The sequence below is a fragment of the Fringilla coelebs genome (assembly GCF_963513975.1).
Source record: "Fringilla coelebs genome assembly, chromosome: 10".
In the NCBI taxonomy this organism is placed as follows: domain Eukaryota; kingdom Metazoa; phylum Chordata; class Aves; order Passeriformes; family Fringillidae; genus Fringilla; species Fringilla coelebs.
In genome coordinates, this window is record NC_140036.1 from 19,083,702 (window position 1) to 19,100,780 (window position 17,079).

General features: G+C 45.7%; 1 protein-coding gene across 1 annotated transcript; it reads left to right on the forward strand.

The window, feature by feature from the left end:
• The first annotated feature begins 215 nt into the window (after positions 1–215).
• ZMAT3 (zinc finger matrin-type 3) lies at positions 216–16,025 on the forward strand. Its single transcript, XM_084212230.1, has 6 exons — positions 216–337; positions 5,535–5,860; positions 7,363–7,482; positions 9,211–9,377; positions 9,489–9,589; positions 10,597–16,025. Exons 2-6 carry the CDS (start codon positions 5,591–5,593, stop codon positions 10,806–10,808), a joined length of 870 nt encoding a protein of 289 aa, XP_084068356.1. The 5' UTR covers positions 216–337; positions 5,535–5,590; the 3' UTR covers positions 10,809–16,025.
• The last annotated feature ends 1,054 nt before the right edge of the window (positions 16,026–17,079 follow it).

Sequence of the window (17,079 nt, forward strand, 5' to 3'; positions counted from 1 at the left end):
GGCGGCAGCGGCGCCGGCAGCCGCTCCCCGACAGCCGCCGCCTCCCGCACGGGAATAACAGGAAGGGAGCGGGGCTGACCCCGGATGGGGAAGGCACCGCCCGCCGGAACGGGAACCGCGGCGGGGGGAGGCGGGCGCGGGGCCGGCGGTGGCGGGGAGCGGGCCGGGGGAACGGGGTGTGCTGGCAAACACCGGCTCGTCCTGCCCGGTTGTTGGCCTGATGTCGCTGACACCCCCGTGCCCTGCACATCGCAGCGCGTCTGGCCCAGTCTTGACCCTTTTCCCACTTGGACCACCAGGTTTCTTTACAATCAGCTGCCACTGGCATCGAGTCGCTGTACGTGAGTCCGGTGTTTTGTTCAAAGAGTCACCCGCCAAGCGAATGCCCGTACAAATTAGAAGTCGAAGAGAAATAACATTGTAAATACGCACTCCCAAGTGGGTGTGGGTTTTCAGGGCGTGAAATGAGATCGCTAGGCTGGGGTACCTCGGTGAGAGCCAACAAGATGCAACAAGTGAGGGTGGCACTGAGGTGATGATAGGGAGGAGGGACACGGTTAACCTGCTTTATTAATTGTTAAGGCGTTTTGGCAAATCACTCTATTGTGAAGGGGGTATTTATCCTTTCAACAACGGAGATGGCATAAGCAAGTTTTGGAGCCAGGTGTGAACATGGTGAGGGCGTTGGTGAATTCTCTTACTTGGAACAGTTCTCCAAGCCCCAACTAGCATGGGACCATATTCATAGCCGTGGCCAGGCTGAGATGCTGCAGGCAGCACTGCAGTCGGTGGGAGCACCAGCCGAGCAGGGTATGGCAGAGCACACGCTGCAAACCCAGGGCACAGCAGGCTCCAGAGCATTCCTGCTGGCAAAGTGCCCCTTTGCTGCTTCGGATGTACATCACCATGGCTCCTGGCTGCGACCTGCAGCATCCTTACCAAAGGGAGCCTGCAAGACTGCCAGAGAGGGAATTTCGACAAGGGCATGGAGTGATAGGACAAGGGGGAATGGCTTTAAACTGACAGAGGGCAGATTTAGATCAGATGTTAGGAAGAAATTCTTGACTACGAGGGTGGTCAGGCCCTGGCACAGGCTGCCCAGAGAGGCTGTGGCTGCCCCATGCCTGGAATTGTTCAAGGCCAGGTTGGAGAGGGCTTGGAGCAACCTTGGCTAGTGGAAGGTGTCTCTGCCCATGGCAGGAGGGTTGCAACGAGATGGCCTTCCAAGCCAAACTGTTCTATGATTCTATGAATCTGACAAATGGATTTTTTTAAAAAGATCTAACAAAAATTAGTAACAATCAGTGTGTCTAACCATTGGATTGCCAAGTGGGTTGGCTGATGGCTACTGTAGAATTTGGGTGATGGTTTCATCCTGTAGTGACTTCTCAGCACTTTCCTATTCCAACAAAGGGAGAGAAAAATCAACAGAAACTCCATATGCTTTGAAACAGGGTGGCCCAACCACACGGGTGAGGCCTTGGTGGCTCGAGGGGAAATCATTACTCATTTTGGCTAGGAGCAGCATGAATAAGATGTTTATATATGCAAATCAGGTTGATTGTAACGTCCGCTGCTGAAAAAAAAAATATATTGAAAAAAATTTTAAAAAATACTAAATGCCCTTGTGCAGAAGCATGGGTCAGGACTGAGGACCATCTGAAGCAGCTCCTGGAGGGTGTTTTGCTCGCGATGCCCAGGAGCGTCGGCGCGGGGCGGTTCGCCGCGGCGGCGCCCCGCCCCAGCCCGGCCCGGCGGCGCAGCCCCGGCCCGCCCCGCCGCCGTCACTTCCCGCAGCTGAGAGCGAGCCCGAGCCCGGGCCCGGCCCTGCGAGCCCCGGGGCCGCGGTAGGTGCGGGGTGTGCGCGGGGGGCTGGCGGGGCTGGGGTCGGGGCGGTGCCGGGGATCCCGCCCCGGTGCCGCCGCGTTCCGAGCCACTCAGGGCATGCGGATGGCTGTCGGTGCCTCGGCTGTGCGCTCTGCCTTCCCGGAATGGTGCGGCGGTGCCGTGAGCTTGCGTGCTTCCCAGGCAGTAAGGTAGCAGGGCTCGTATTTTTTAATTGCTCTCCAGTCCCCAGAATGCGAGGCAAGCAGCTTTGCAGGAATGCCTGCGAGGAGTCGGGATTTACACCCTGGTTTCTGATACCCCCGTTGACGTAAGGGATGGTTCTGAGCTGCTGAATGTGTATCCCCATCAGCGGAGGGTCAGTGCACCTTAAGGTAGAGCTGTGCATGCTGTGTGTTTGTTTGGTGCTGCCTTCAATCCCTGCAGCGTTATAAAACAAGCTGCCTTTCAGGGGGAAGGATGTAGGCCCAGTCCGTGGCCAAAGGAAACTTTCTGGCACAATTACATTAAGAGATGTCCATGTATTGCTAGACAAGTGAACTTGAGAAGAAATGCTTCCTGGTCTTGAAGGCAGAGCAGTGAAACTCACAGCTTGTTCACCATTTCTACATCTTTCATCTCTGTTATTAGTTGCTGCAGCTGCATTTTAGAAACAATTCTGGTGGGAACCCATAGATTTCTCACTGTGGTTTATTATTTTCTCCAAGCAAAGTCACGCTGTGCCTTCCCCATCCTTAGACGTGAGGCCAGAGCAGCTCCTTTCCCAGCCCTGTGCTGTTGTCAGCCGGGGAGTTGCTCCCCTTTAGGAGGGCATCACCAGGCTGTGGCACTCATGGAGGCTGGGTCTCCTCCTTCAGCGCTGCCCTTGGGATGCTCCAGTGAAAGAGGGAGAAGGGCTCTGCACCTGTGCCCCTCTCATCCTCTCAAGGACAAGTGGCATGGGGTGGAAGTGTATCCTGGCATGGCTGAGCTCTGAGAGGTGCTGTCCTCAGGCAGAATGGCTCCTCAGCTCACCCTGGAGAGCTGCAGGTCCTTACCCTGCCTTGGCTGTGCTGGTTGGGGTCCCTGGTGATGGAGGTGCCTTCTTCCTTTGCTGTGTCCTAAGGTAAAGATCTCATGTGAAGGGAAAGGAGGAGTTAAAAATATTCTTTTTCCTTCTCCTGGGCAGGGTAGCTGTAACAACCAGCAGTGGAAGATTAAAGGGCCCTGTAAATACACCAATTTTTTTTTCTTATAAATAATACCAGTAAGAGAGAAATGAACATAACTTGAGCAATTTCAGTGGTTAAAGATCACTGTCAGAGGAAAACCAGAATTACATACATTGCATAAGCCAAATCAAGAAGTCTTACTATGGAAATTGCTCACGCAGCCTTAATTTTATCTTCAGATGACTGCTTACTTTGAGAAACAGTAAATGACCTTACAGTTAAAGATTTTCTAAGAATATTACATTATACCTTTTCCCCTGTAGATATAGATCCTGTAAGCACTGTTTCCTCTTGTATATGACAAATCGCATTTGTGACAGTTGCAAGAAAATGCAATGCAACAAATGCTCATGCAAAATTAAGCAGATGAATCTCAATTGCCATTTACTGTACCTCTCTTTATGTTGCTCTATGAAGTATTTGGCTATAATTTACTCTCATTTTAAGGTAAGAGGCCCATTATACTCATGTAATAAAACTCTGAAATTAGCTGGCATGCTTACCTGCTTACATAGTTGATTTAAACTGCCTTGATAGGCCTGTGTTATGGTGTATTTAACCAACATGAATATGAACTTGTTCCATCTGTAGTCCCACAGAAATTAATTAGACTGTCTACAGAGTACTAGTTGAGGAAAATAAAGATAAAAAAGTTGTCTTCTGTTCTGTTTAACCAGGGTCATGTGTGCTGAAAATAGGAAAGGTGTTAGGTAACACTACAGAATTTACACTGCTGATGGATGATTTGCAGCACCATTCCTGTCCATGTCCTCTTCCTTCCTTGTGTTGGATTCCAGCTCTGAAATTTTGCAGAGCCTTGGTGGTAGAGGAATAATATAAACATGAAAACTCATGGTGGCTCTGTTACTGCCTTAAAACGTTGTCCCCAAGCCAGTGCATACTGCCTTTTTTAAAAAAATATTTTTGATTTTTTTCCTTACCGTTAATATTAGTAATAAGTGAACTGCCTCCAGTCTTGTATTGGAGTAAGTTTGGGTTTGAGACAAACATTTTAGAAATGATTTTGTCACTTAAAGGCTTTAGTCCCATTCATTTATTTAAATTATGTTTTATTTTTCCTAACAGAACATAGATCTCTCTGGGAAGAGAGATCCAAAGATAACACAGTACCTAAAATTGCAGGCTTCAACTGGGATTTTCCATAGCTTGAGTGTGGAAGGTATTTATCTTCAGCTAATTTTAGCAGATTGAAAATCCCGGAAGTTACCCCAGATAAATGCTCTCTGCTTCTGCAGGTTCCTAAATGCCTTTGAAGTCCCTGTTTTCTAAAGCGACTCAGGAACAAAATTCCTTGGTAGCATTTCATTTACTTTTCCCTAATTTTCCCCAAGTGTTGCTTTAAAATGCAGATGTGTCTCTTTATTTGCTTAAACAAATGAACAAAGCCCAGAGCATAAACATGGTTGGTGCCAATGCAGCCCTAGCTGGGAATGATCTGCAAAGGCCAAGATAATGCTTCTCTTGATCCCAGTGTGGCACTGAACAGGATTTGTTATGATAAGAAGCTAATAAGACATGAACAAAAGTAGCTATGCCTTAATTCATAATGTCACTACTCTGTATTATTCTAGGGATGTTCGTCTAGGCTGTAGATGTGATTTATAAACTTTAATTAAATAAATCTCTCAGAACCTCTTGTTGGAAATGTGAAGCTAGTTCTAATAACTTGAATTAACTGAGAAATAATTTAATAAAGGTTGATATGAGATAAGTTCTCCATTTTGCAGAAGAAAATGTAACTTTAAATGTTGCATTGCTTGTAGTTAGTAATGGAAATGTGAAAAATAGCTCAAGGTCGTTCAAGAAGACCATGGGAGAGAGCCCTTGGGAGCTGAATGTACAACAGGGAGTGTGCCTGCTCCTTCCCACCCTTTCTCTTTTGTTGTCTTACTGGAGAAAAGATTTTCTTCAGTAAAGTCTTTGTGAGTATTTGAGGGATAGCTGTGTTTGTGTATTTTGCATCTACCTATATACAGTAAATCTGCTTTGAAGTACTTGGATTCTTTGTAAATGTCCATTGCAGTAGGCTGCTGTAATATTTGTTTAGGTCTTGGGGAGTGAGCTTGTCCTTGGGCTTCCAAAGGAGGATGTGGGTAGTGCTTGTATCCCCCCAGTGACACAGCTCTGTGTGCTGTGCGTGGTGTATGTCCCCATTTCTCATGGGCATGGAGCAGTGGGGAGAGTTTGCTGTTGTCATGTGCCGTGGGTGTCAGGAATCTTCACCTGCCAGGAGGGTGCCAGGGGACCCACTTCTTATATAAGTACCTTGTAATCTGGCCCTGGTTGTCTGGGATGCTGCTGTTCCCGTGGGCGGTAAAATGTTGCAAACTGACTTTATCCTGCTTGGCATTTTGAAAAGGCATGAAGTAGAGGCAGTGGAGTTGGAGGCATTGCCCCTGGATCCTTGATGTCCCTGTTCTTGATGCTTATTTCAGCATTTGTGTCTTTCTGGTCTAGATCTGAAGAAGATTCCTCCTCCTTCAGCCGTAGCATGCCCATAGTCTTCCTGGCCAATGATTCTTCTACAGCAAGCAGGACTTCTTCCTCATCCTGAGAAGCCTTCATCCCTTCCTATGTCAGTGGCTACAAGGCCAAGAGCCAGCTCACCACTGTCCCCACCAAAGTCTCTCGGACTGGGGCCTTCCTTTCATCACACACAAGACGAGGAACTTGCCAAGGTGGTGGAGCAGGACCCTATGCTGGAGGAACTATGTAAGCCCCTGTGCTGTAAGCTTTGCAATGTCACTCTGAATTCGGCCCAGCAAGCCCAGGCTCATTACCAGGTAAGGAGAGCAGCAGGAGGCTCAGCTTTTGGGGCTGCTGCATCTGCAGCTTGTGGAGACATTCTCATGCCAGCACGAGCACTGCCAGCAGCGTTGCTGTGGTAGCACAGAGGGAAGTGTGGGCTAATGCAGGAGGACTAACTCAGCTTCTTGAGGGGGTTTTGAGTGCTGCACACGAACAGCAGCATTCAAGTTGCTCATCTGGAGCTTCCTCTGCACCACCTTATGGACTGAAACTGCTCTGTAGACATATCTTCACCCTGCTTGGATTTGCTGGTTGTCCAGAAATGCTGCAGTGCTTTCTTTTAAGGTGTTGTTACTGGAGCTTTTTGCAGAAACACTGTCCAGGGGGACAGAGAAGTGGTGCCAAGATGGCATGGGTGAAAAAGCAGACACTTGTGATTTTAACTTTGTTTTATGCAACCTGTATTTGACATCTACACTAGTTTAGTAAAATTGACCTTCTGATTCTAGACGTGATTTTGTGAGGCCTGGACAGGTGTTTTCTGCTGGATCCAGCTGTGCCATTAGGAAAGGACTGCTGCCATGTGTTTATCAGAGTCTCCTTTCTGAGGCTATGCACAGCAATAATCTGGTGGGGCGTTTTATGCAAACACTCTCATCAGGTGGGTTGGCTCAGGTCAAATTTATTTTGTTTGAGCTGATCTGGTTGACTTGTCTGAAATAGGGTAAGGACTCTTTGCATATGCTTCTTGCTGAAAGATAGTACATGTCAGCCTTGCATTACCCCATTTTCCTACAACCTGTCTGCCTAGTTCTTTGTTTGTGTGAGTATTGGAGGTAGTGACTTTCTCCACCGGTGAATGCAAAACCTCAGGACACCAGACCCAGATATCAGATTTGCTGATGGCCCTGAAATAGTGGTGTTCCTGCTAGTGAAGGGGTAGGTTGGATTGGTGTTACACTTCTAAAATCTTATTTCTGCAGAATTTCTGCCATGAGGGGACAGAAGTGAATTTTTACCTAACTTGTATTTGCCTTACTGTGCATATAGTAAGGCAAAATGCATATACATAGTCTTGTGTTATTCTATCAGGTTTTCAGAACACCAAAAACACCTATGGTATGTGTTTTTCAAGAGAAAATAAAATGTGAAGTGGGTTTTAAGTTCAATCTCGTGCTTTAAGTCAAGCTTGCAGTCTCATGAAATCTGTGTTGTGTGTTCGGGCTTATTAAAAAACTGCGCAAAGCAGTTGATAGTCTTAAAACACAAAATACTGGTTTTAAGTGAAATGGAATTAGAAACTAATTGTAAACTTCTTGAGAAAATCAGTTGAAGATGAGGCCCAGTCATTCTAGGTGTTGAGCATTTTGGAGAAAGGGAGGAATGCCTGCATCTCTCAAATCCAGAGCTGGGTGACAGCTCCTTTACCTGAGCTGCCACCTTCATGGGCACTTTCTCATTTCAGTCCCTGGATGCTTTGTCTTTCAGAGTAAGACACTATTATTAGGACAGTGATTAATCTGGGTTATCTTTGCAGGGTAAAAACCACAGTAAGAAACTCCGGAATTACTATGCTGCCAACAGCTGTCCGGCACCTGCCAGGATGAGTAATTCTGTTGAGCCTGCCCCACCTCAGGTTGTCTCCCTTCCAACTCAGGTAAGGCATGGCAAGGGGACTGAGATCATGCTTGTTTGTCACCTAACCCCAGTAAGGATAACCAGATCTCAGGCTTTGAGGATTACTGCAGGAGTTGGGAAAGAGTTTTCCTTGTGATGGCACAGGATGGTGGAAATGGCCCGTTGTGAGCTGTTTGCTTTCCTTTGAAGATGCAGATATTGATCTGCCCTTGCAGCACAATGTTGGACTTCAAATGTTCTATTTCTGCTTGGCAAATACTTTGATTGCTAGGTAAGTCTGATGTGCTGCTGATTATAGCTGTGTAAGGGCAGGTATAGAAGAGAATTGCTGGAATTGGATTTGGATGTGAGGGTGTGGCATTCACTCTGCACAATCATCCCTCTGTTGCGTGGGGGAAGCCTACATGGAAAAAGTGCTTTGGTGCTCCTACACCCATTGCCCAGGGCTGTTAGCTAATTCCTCTTTTGTTGCTCCTTTTGAAGTGCTCATTCCTGTGTGCAGAGTGAATGGATTGTTCCCTCGGTGATCCAGATTAATTCTGTTTTGGGCACATTAGAGGAAAAAAGAGATGTTTTTTGCCATCTCCTTCTAGAATTCATCCCTTGGGTTTGTCATGAGATGTGACAGCTAACCTGGCTTTTGCCTGTTACTGTGCAGGGAAGCACAGCTGGGCCACGGGGATTGAAGCTGTGCCTGTCAGTCCCCACAGCATAAGCCTGTGCTGCCTGTAGGGAAGCAGAGAGCATTTGCAGAGTGGCAGACTGTTCCTGGCCAGAGGGAGATTTGGCCCCGTGTAAATTGGCATTGCAGCTCATGGATGTGATCTGGGGTGGGGTCCTGCCCAGGGCATGGGGGTGTGGCTGCTGTACCTGCCAGGGTATCTGGTGGTGTGGTTTTTAATGGAGGAAATGGCCCATGGCAATAAAAATACCTCTAGGGCCATGTGAGGGTTCGCATTGTAAGCTAGAAATCAGAATTGTGTGTCTCTAAGTTTGAGCAGTATCAAAAGAGATGTGAAAGAAGGTTGGCTTGTCAAGTGCTGCAGTGACATGGCTGCATGAATCACCACTGCTGCACTGTTTACAAAACACTTTTCCCTGGATGTTACGTGCTGATGAGGCATGGTTCCTGCCTGGACCACTGTATGTGGTCTGACTGCACAGACACATGAAGGTGTCCTTCACATAACAGGAGCTACTCATGTGAGACTGGGTCCTTCCTTTGAAGTCTGGGTCCAGGTGTCCTCCCACCTGAAGGTTAAGGATCAGAGGTTTGGCAGCTTTGCTACTGTTTTTTTTTTCCTCTTGCTGTGGTCAGGGAGCTGTGTAAAGACAGGGTGCTGTGGAGAGATTAGGTGGACTGTAAATAGGAGGGAGAAGCACCTCTGCCTTTCAGTGTGTGTTCCTCAGAGTGAAAGTCACTGCTCATCAGCTCCCAGCAGTTAGGTGTTAAATCATTGCTGTGATGTAAACAAACCTCTGTGGCTGTTGCAGACCTATTTGTTCAGATTGCTTTTCTCTTCACCTCAGGCCAGGAATTTGCAGGCTCTCTTGGAGTAGAGGCAGGAAGAATGCATTTCTTGTAAGAACACTTTGGGGACAACTTGAGAGTGTCCTAATCCGTGGGCTTTAATTCCAGCTCTCCTGCTGTCTGATGAGGACAGAGTGGTCTCAGTCCCTGTGATTGAAATATTTCAGCGATTTAACCTTCTTGTGTTTCACATGCTGTCTCTCCCTTTGCTGCTAGATGGGATCCAGTAAACCAGGTGGCCGAGTGATCTTGGCTACAGAGAATGATTACTGCAAGCTTTGTGATGCCTCATTTAGCTCTCCGGCTGTGGCACAGGCTCACTACCAAGGGAAAAATCACGCCAAGCGGCTGCGTCTTGCAGAGGCACAGAATAACTCATTCTCGTAGGTATTGTTCAACCTCATGCTCAGACTGAAAGCGTGTGGCAGTGTCTCTGGCAGTCCTTTTGTCAGAAAACTCTGAATTGCAGCTGTTCATACTTGTTTAATCTGCAGGGATGCCTCTGAACTAGGCAAACGAAGGGCAAGGAAAGAAGGGAATGAATATAAGATGATGCAGAACAGAAGAAACACGTATGCGGTTCAGAACAACACAGGTAACTTGGAGCTTGCATCTGCTCTGTAGTTGGAATAGTAATTAATAATAAATAGACTTGGTTTTCTTCTGTTTCTGAGGTCTGTTTTAGCAGAGTCAGGAGCTGGTCCAAGCTCTGCTGATCCTTCATATCTGCATGGTTTTTTTTCCCAGCTGCTAAAGTTGCTTTGTTTTGTCAGCCTGCTTGTTAGTTCTTTTTCTCAGTTTGTAACTTAATTTACCATCTGCCTGTCTCTAAGGCTGCTCTAAGTGGTGACAGTTTTCCTACTTTATTTTCTTGGCAGGTGGCCAGGTGCTTTGACTCCTACTGTGGCACATCAACCTGTACTTGCACTCCCATGACCAGAATGAGAGAGCATGTTAGCCTCCCTCTAAGACCATCTGTTCCTAGCATAGAGTCCTTCCTCAGGTGTTAGATACTAACTTTGCCTCTTTACTATGATTTAAAGAGTGTATTACAGCCTCCAGCCGGGCATCTATTTCTCTTTTTCATTTTAAGTTGTTTTACAAGCACACATTAGCTGAAACTCTGATTCCTGGTGAAGCTTGGTTTAATCATGTCATTCTAATTGCTGTCATGTGGAAAAGATAAATCTTTTCAAGTTCTATTAAATATAATTTTGTGAGCTTTTAACAGAGGCAGCTTATTCTAATCAAAAGACTGTTCTAGTTGTGAAATTAGATGGCTAAGGAAAAAAAGTATCGATTAATTATTACATTATTAAATTATATTATTAAAAATTATTAAAAATTAAATTATTGGATTAATGATTTTCAATAAGACTGGGGCATTAAGCCCACTCTGCTACTTTATAAAATTCCATGTGCTGCACCTCCATAAATCTGGAAACCGGCAGTGCAGCTGTGATGAAAATAGGGCTTGACTCTAATCAGCTAAAGAATCAAATCTTTGCTTTTCAGTAATTCATTGGACTTAAGCATCATCACTGAGCTGCCTCAAGCTTTGATTCCTTACAGGTAAACCAGGCTTTTCTGTTGGCTCCCCAGGTCCCTACTTCAACCCGCGCTCGCGGCAGAGGATCCCCCGTGACCTGGCCATGTGCGTGACGCCCAGCGGGCAGTTCTACTGCTCCATGTGCAACGCGGGCGCCAGCGAGGAGCTGGAGTTCAGGCAGCACCTGGAGAGCAAGCAGCACAAGAGCAAAGTGTCCGAGCAGCGCTACAGGAACGAGATGGAGAACCTGGGCTACGTCCAGTGACGCGCCGCCCTCGGTAGTAGTTTGCAACTAGAGCAGCTTGTCTCTCGCCTGCTGTTTGCCACGTGCCCTGCTTTGTGCTCCATTGGGTAGGAGTATGCTCTCGAGCTGTACATGTAACACCTGCAAACTTACTGGTATGGTTAGGTTTTTTTTCTATCATAGTCGGCAGGATGACGCTGTGCAGGACATGAAGTGTTTTTGGTGTTTGTTTGCTAATTATCTAAGGCTCTTCATTGTGTTGAGTGGCGGGGAGGAACTGTGTCTTCTCCCTGGCCTTCTGCATGAATATGCAAAGCCCAAGAAGTGCTGGAAACTTCTGTGGTCCTACCACATGGGTGGACCGTGTGCAAAGCCCACTCCCCTCTTGGCACACCGCAGAGCAGTGCTCCAGAATGCTTCCCTACGGCAGACTGAATCTCTGAGCAGCTTGTAAAAGAGGGGAAGGAGTAGGGCCTGTGAATGTGTGAATTAGGTGGTGTATTTGTCCACACTTTGCTGCTTCTGGCCCCCATTACAGTCCAGAGTAGGTTCTTTCCACATCCTTGTAGAAAGGCTGTGCGTACCTCTTCTCCTTGGAGGATCTTGCCTCTTACTGCTTCCTCTGCAATGCAGATTCCATTCTGAACATCTGACTTGGATTTCAGCTGATTAGCCCCATTCAGAAATACTCTTCTACTCTTGATATTGTTGCCTGGACACCTTAATATACTGTGGGTGTAGCTCATCTCCCTGAAGAGAATCTCTGGGGATCTCAGTGGCTTAATGAAGTGAACTGGAAAGCAAACCTGCTCAGGTGAGATGTGCTGTGCTCTGATTCTGCCTTAGACTGAGTCAGGTTGAGAATAGATGGAAGGAGCTGTCAGCTGTGATTTCTTTGCATGTTGATGTAGAAGGGAGCAAGAGTTGGTCTCTGGCCTGCAGTCCTTGCTCTGGAAGAGCAGGGCTGCCTGGACTCTGGGCAGCAGGTATTGGTGTCCCACTTCCATGCCATTCCCTGGGAAAGCCTAATGGGTGTTTATAGAGCAAAGATGAAATTTCTAGCTTTGAACTAGAGCTACCAATGTTGGTTGACTTTCCCCCCCTCTTTCTTTTTCCATCTCAGGATGGGTTTTAATTCCATTCCTTGATGTATACTTGACTGTTCTAGGGACCATCAAAAATCCAAAGTTATGTAGGATTTAAATGCCAGGGTGATGATTGTTTGAGTAACAGCTTTTTGGCCTCATGGAAGTATTCAAGAAACTTGCTAAGCAACTTTTGTATTGTAGACAAACTCAAAAGGTGTGTGTCTTTGTTTTGATATTCCTTAGCAAAAGTAGGAAGGGGAAAAAGAGCAGAAGTAGGGCTGTCAATTATTCTTCTGCTTGTTTGGGTAGATGTGAGGAGCTGTGATTGGAGTCCAGTTCACAGTGTCATTAAAACATGGTCTCCAGTGGCAAGTGCAGCACGTAGGTGGCTTTTGTTGGACCTGATCCCCCACTGTGCTGCTGGAACTGTGCACTGGTGTAGCTTCACTGACTTCAGTGGCAGGTGCAGAGAGAGGGTCCAGGAAGCACCATGGCTCGTCTCTCACCCCTCTTCAGGCAGCTGGAATTAGATGCAGCTCCATTAGTTTCAGTAGGATTTTAACAGGGATGAATTGTACCTAGTGCATAGTGTTGAAGGTAGCTCCCCCCCTCCTTTTATTGCCATTCTGATCCTGCCTCTTGCATTCCAGAAGGACTTTCTGCTTGCCTTAAAAAATGAAGAATGAGTAACAAAAAAAATCCAGATAGTCTTTATTCATCTTCCTAGTCCACCTTCAAAAGGTCTGTTGCACTTGGCTGCTCCTCAGAAATTGACTATTGTTTTCTTCAGTTCCCTGAGTGAGCATCAGGGAGCCTGAATGCAGGCTTCCTAAATCCAGGCAAGGTGAGTGCTTGCAAAGTAGTTGAAAACAACCCCCCAGATCATTCTATGCTAGATCCTTGCCCTGCAGATAGAGGCAGAGGAATGGATATCCTTGTGAATGGGATTCCTTCCCCTCCTTTGTGCAAAACTCAGTTAAATGGGGTTTGTGCCCTGGAGCAGATGAGAAGGTAGAACAGGTGCCCGGGTTGTAGAGCACTCCCTGAACAGTTCTGACAGCTTTGAAAGTCTGTTTCTTCTGTGCTTTCCTGCCCCTGCCTCACCCTCTGGATAGCCTTGAAGAACATTTGCCTTTCCAGAATCTGTCATCAGCCTTTCCCCCTCATCATATGTATTGACAGAAGGGCTCTGGTTTTCTCTTTGTGTCCTGTCCTTAGGTTTGCCAGTCTGACACCACTGTCCAGAGGGACAGAGGGAGTTAGATGAGCCTTACTACAACGTGCTTCAGCACAGTGATCCCTGCATTATGGTTAAACATCCCTCTGGCTGTAAATTAAAGCATGGCATTTCCTACAGGCTGCAATTAGTAGCAGAAAAACAACCCTTTGTGAAATATGAGCTGGAGGAGCTGTAGGTACTGCTGCTGTCTTATTGCTAGGGATGAGGAGGCATTTTTGCTTGCTTTCATGTGTCCCAAAAATCAGCTGTTCACCACTTAGCTTTGGTTACTGCTCCTACTTCCAGCCCAGCCATCTGCTCCTCATTTGGCATTTCCAGTGATTGCTCGAGGTGTCAAAACCTGGTTTGCTCCAGCTGTGCAGATGTGCCATAGCCCAGCCAAGTGCTGGTGCTTTGGGAGGGTCTGTGAGGGATGTGCAGGGGATGTTCTTGCAGGCTCCTCTCTGCTTGGGGCTGAGTCTGGTTTGGAGTGGTGGTTTCAGTCTTCCCTGAGCAGAGAAACCTGAATCTGCTTCGTTCTGTTCAAGGGAGTGCAAGTGAATGTGATCATCCTGGTGATTTTGGAGTGGTGGCTTGTAGAGCAGGTGTACAGCAGGCAGTGGGACTCAAGTGACAAGGTAGGACAGATCTCCTCCATGGAAGGAAAGATGTCTTGCTGGGAAAAGCAGCTGAGACTCTGCCCCAGTGGTCTGTGGTGGCCCTTCCTGCAAGCTACCAAAGCTTTCCTCTCCCTCTTCAGCATTGCTTAATGGCTTGTGATTTTCCCACTCCCCTTTCAGCATGGGAAGTTGCTGACTGCAAAGAGAAAACGCCCAACCTCCCCATTATCCTTAGGGTTCAGGACAGTCCAAACTCATACTTGTCAACATTAGATACTGAGTAGATCCCGATTTTATTTCATTTTGTGAAAGGTGTTCTCCAAACCACTATTCAGAAAATACTGAAAACACATTCTGGGCAAACCCTTTTGACATAGATGGGCTGGGGAGAACACTGTACAGCTGAAGTGCCATTTTCCAGACCCAGTTAATCTTTTTCTCATGTTAAACCAAGTACCAAACCCAAGAAACAGGACTTCTGTGAAGCTGTCACATTGGCCAGTAGGTTAATGACCTTTGCTGCTAGAAACAAAATGTAAATCAATATGTTCATATTTATTTTACTCTGCTGACCACTAATTGATTTGTTAATATTTAAGGCATTATGCTGTAGGTTGTTTTTAAATGGAGAAATTCTACATCGCACTTTGCTTTTGGACCAGAACAATTATTTATTGTATTTGTGAAAATGTTTTTCCTCCCACATAGCTATTGTTTTCTTTCCCTTGATGCAAAAAACCCAACCAAACCCAAACAGCAAAACCTACCCCAAATCCCCCCCAACCAAATCTGACCCCTGGATCTTTGTTTCTTTTCATGATAAACAAAATGGGGATTTCCTTGCAACTTGTTATTAAATGTCAATTTCCAAATCCTTTTTCCTCAAATAATTCTTTTGCTAACTTGGGATGTTATTTTTAGAGACGCAAAGTTCATGCTTCATTTAAAAATTCATTTCTTTAAAGGCAAGGAAGTAAACCATGTGGAATCCATGAATTTGAGGAGTATGAAAGTGATACTATTTTCTTTGTATTAGGCATTAGCTTTTGTTTTGCATTCTGCACTAATAAGTAAATCTGTTATCGTCTTGCCTAACATTGATCTATTTTTGACTTTTTGCTTTCTTCATCCACATTGAAAGGAGCCCTGAAAACTTCTGTGGAGTTGCTTAGGATGGTCATCAGTGTAACAAAAGGCAGATTTTTTTCTGTAAAGCTGCTTATTTCCTTTCCTAGATGCCCATTGTAGGGCATTAGAAGGGAAAGCTATTGCCATAAGCATGGATTCATGTTTTAGCTTACTAATGCTTGATGTCCCTTTGCTACATTACTTAAGTGATGCTCTCACTGTAACCAATGGGAATTTTGCCTGGGTCAAGAGTAAATGAAATACCCAAGGCAAAGATATTATGTTGGCTGGGGCCAGGCAAGGTACATTGCTAAGTTTGTCTTTTACTCCTCCATTTTTACTCCTCCAAAACACTCTTATGGTTTTGCTTTTTGAGGACCATTGATCTGGTTCTGTAAGGATTTGGTCTTGCTCCAGCTAAAGTAGTTTGAAGTACCTTGACTTTAGTTGAGTTAGGAGCAAGGCTTGAAAACCTTCAGGAATTTCTCACTGCTGATGTGTTTTATGTGTGTTTTTTGTTTTGTGATTTTTTTTTTTTTTAATTTTACAACCACATATACAAGGATGCTCTGGATGAGATGGAGATCTGTTGCTGGTCATGGAAAAACAAATGCCATGGTTGCCAAAGGATAGCAGAAAATGGAGAAATTTGGGCCTGGTTTCTTTGAAGCTAGTGGCTAAGCTTCTTTTATTTTGAGCTGGGCTTACCACCTGCATAAAGTTGGAAGGGAAAATAAAATCTACTTTGAAATAAATGTGGTCAAACAGTAGTTCTGGGAATCTCTCCTTTAAAAAAATGTATCACAGCTAAAATTGCAGTGGCTTACCTGAAATATCTGCAAGTAAAGACAGAATTGAATTTTTCAAGATAAAATCAGTTTTTCAGTTTGTATTTTGCAGGGGAAAAATTACTTGATTTAATTTCCTTCTGCATCTGTCCAGCAACACCATTTGCAATTGCTTTGAACATGTTTCATCTAGAGCCTTCTTGTCAGGTTGTTTTGTACATTTTTCCTTATTTCCTTTATATTGTACTGACCCCCGTGAGGGAATACTTGATGAAAATGAATTTTTTTTTTTTTCTTCTTCATTATATAATAAACCATATTGCTCTTACCATTGCACAGCCCTGATGTTTGGTATTGCTACTGCTCATGGCTGGGCTGGGAATGACTGAGTTAGCCCAGCACTGAGTGCAACTACATGAACATGTTTTCACACACTGATAAAGGAGTATAATTCAAGGTAGGATTTGTTACTCTGGAGGACAGTCAGGGTACTTCCAGCTCTTACTGAAAGCCAGCTCAGAGCTGTCTTGGCTTTGGGAGTGCTCAGCATCTGGCAGGATGGGAGCCAGGAGGGACACAAAAGGCTCTGTTGTCTGTCTGTGTTTTCCCCTTGAGTGGACAGCACAAGCTCTGCAACAGCCCCAGGCTGAACCACGGACTGACTTTCAACTCTGACTGTGAAAAGGTGGGGACAAGCTGAGCCTGATACTTATATTTGCACATTTTTTTTTACCAGAGTCTGTTTCCCCCTTTCATTACTTGAGGGCTCCAGAAGAGCATATGCTTGTGCAGCATAAATGACTTTCCACACTGAAAGGACATTCTGAGTGGAGGCTTGGAAGCAGAGAAAATCTGGGTTTTTTGAGTTGAGCTCAGGTAAGAGCAAAGCACAGCCCTTGTTTGGTGCTGCAGCTGTGCTGTTGGCCTAAAGGGCAGTGCCCTGGGGGCACACCAGAGGCATCTGGGGTGTGACTGCTGTGTAAAAGCAGCTGTGAACAGGGATGTGTCCCTGCACTCCCCTGTCCTCTCTTATTCCAGGCACTGGGCCCTTACAGAGAACACTGGCACTGGTGGAATTATCCTGATTTACCTTTTGGGAGAAGAGCTGCCTCCGTGCTTAGGTGACTTCTGTGCTAACAGGGAAATGCTGGAGGTTTTATGTGTTCTCTTTTACAGTAAATAGAGTCATAAAAACTTGTAAGTGCAGTTTAATGTTAAATCTCACCCCAGCCCTTTACTGTTTATGTTTATCCAGGCTGTGTTTGGTCATCCTGGAAACCAAACCTCTACAAAGCAGCACATCCCCATGATCAGGTTTCTCTGGTAAAGCACTGCCTTTTTAATACTTACATGTGGTAATTGTATTTTATACCAATTCTATAGCAATTTGTACAGCCAAAAACCATAGTGATACCTGGGCAACCTATCTGAGAGTCACAGGCATTTGCT

Excerpts from the sequence above, each read along its gene's own strand:
- ZMAT3 (XM_084212230.1), top strand. The coding sequence starts at position 5,591 with ATGATTCTTCTACAGCAAGCAGGACTTCTTCCTCATCCTGAGAAGCCT. Across the intron at positions 5,861-7,362 it reads AAGCCCAGGCTCATTACCAG|GGTAAAAACCACAGTAAGAA; the intron begins GTAAGGAGAGCA and ends TTATCTTTGCAG. Across the intron at positions 9,590-10,596 it reads TGCGGTTCAGAACAACACAG|GTCCCTACTTCAACCCGCGC; the intron begins GTAACTTGGAGC and ends TTGGCTCCCCAG.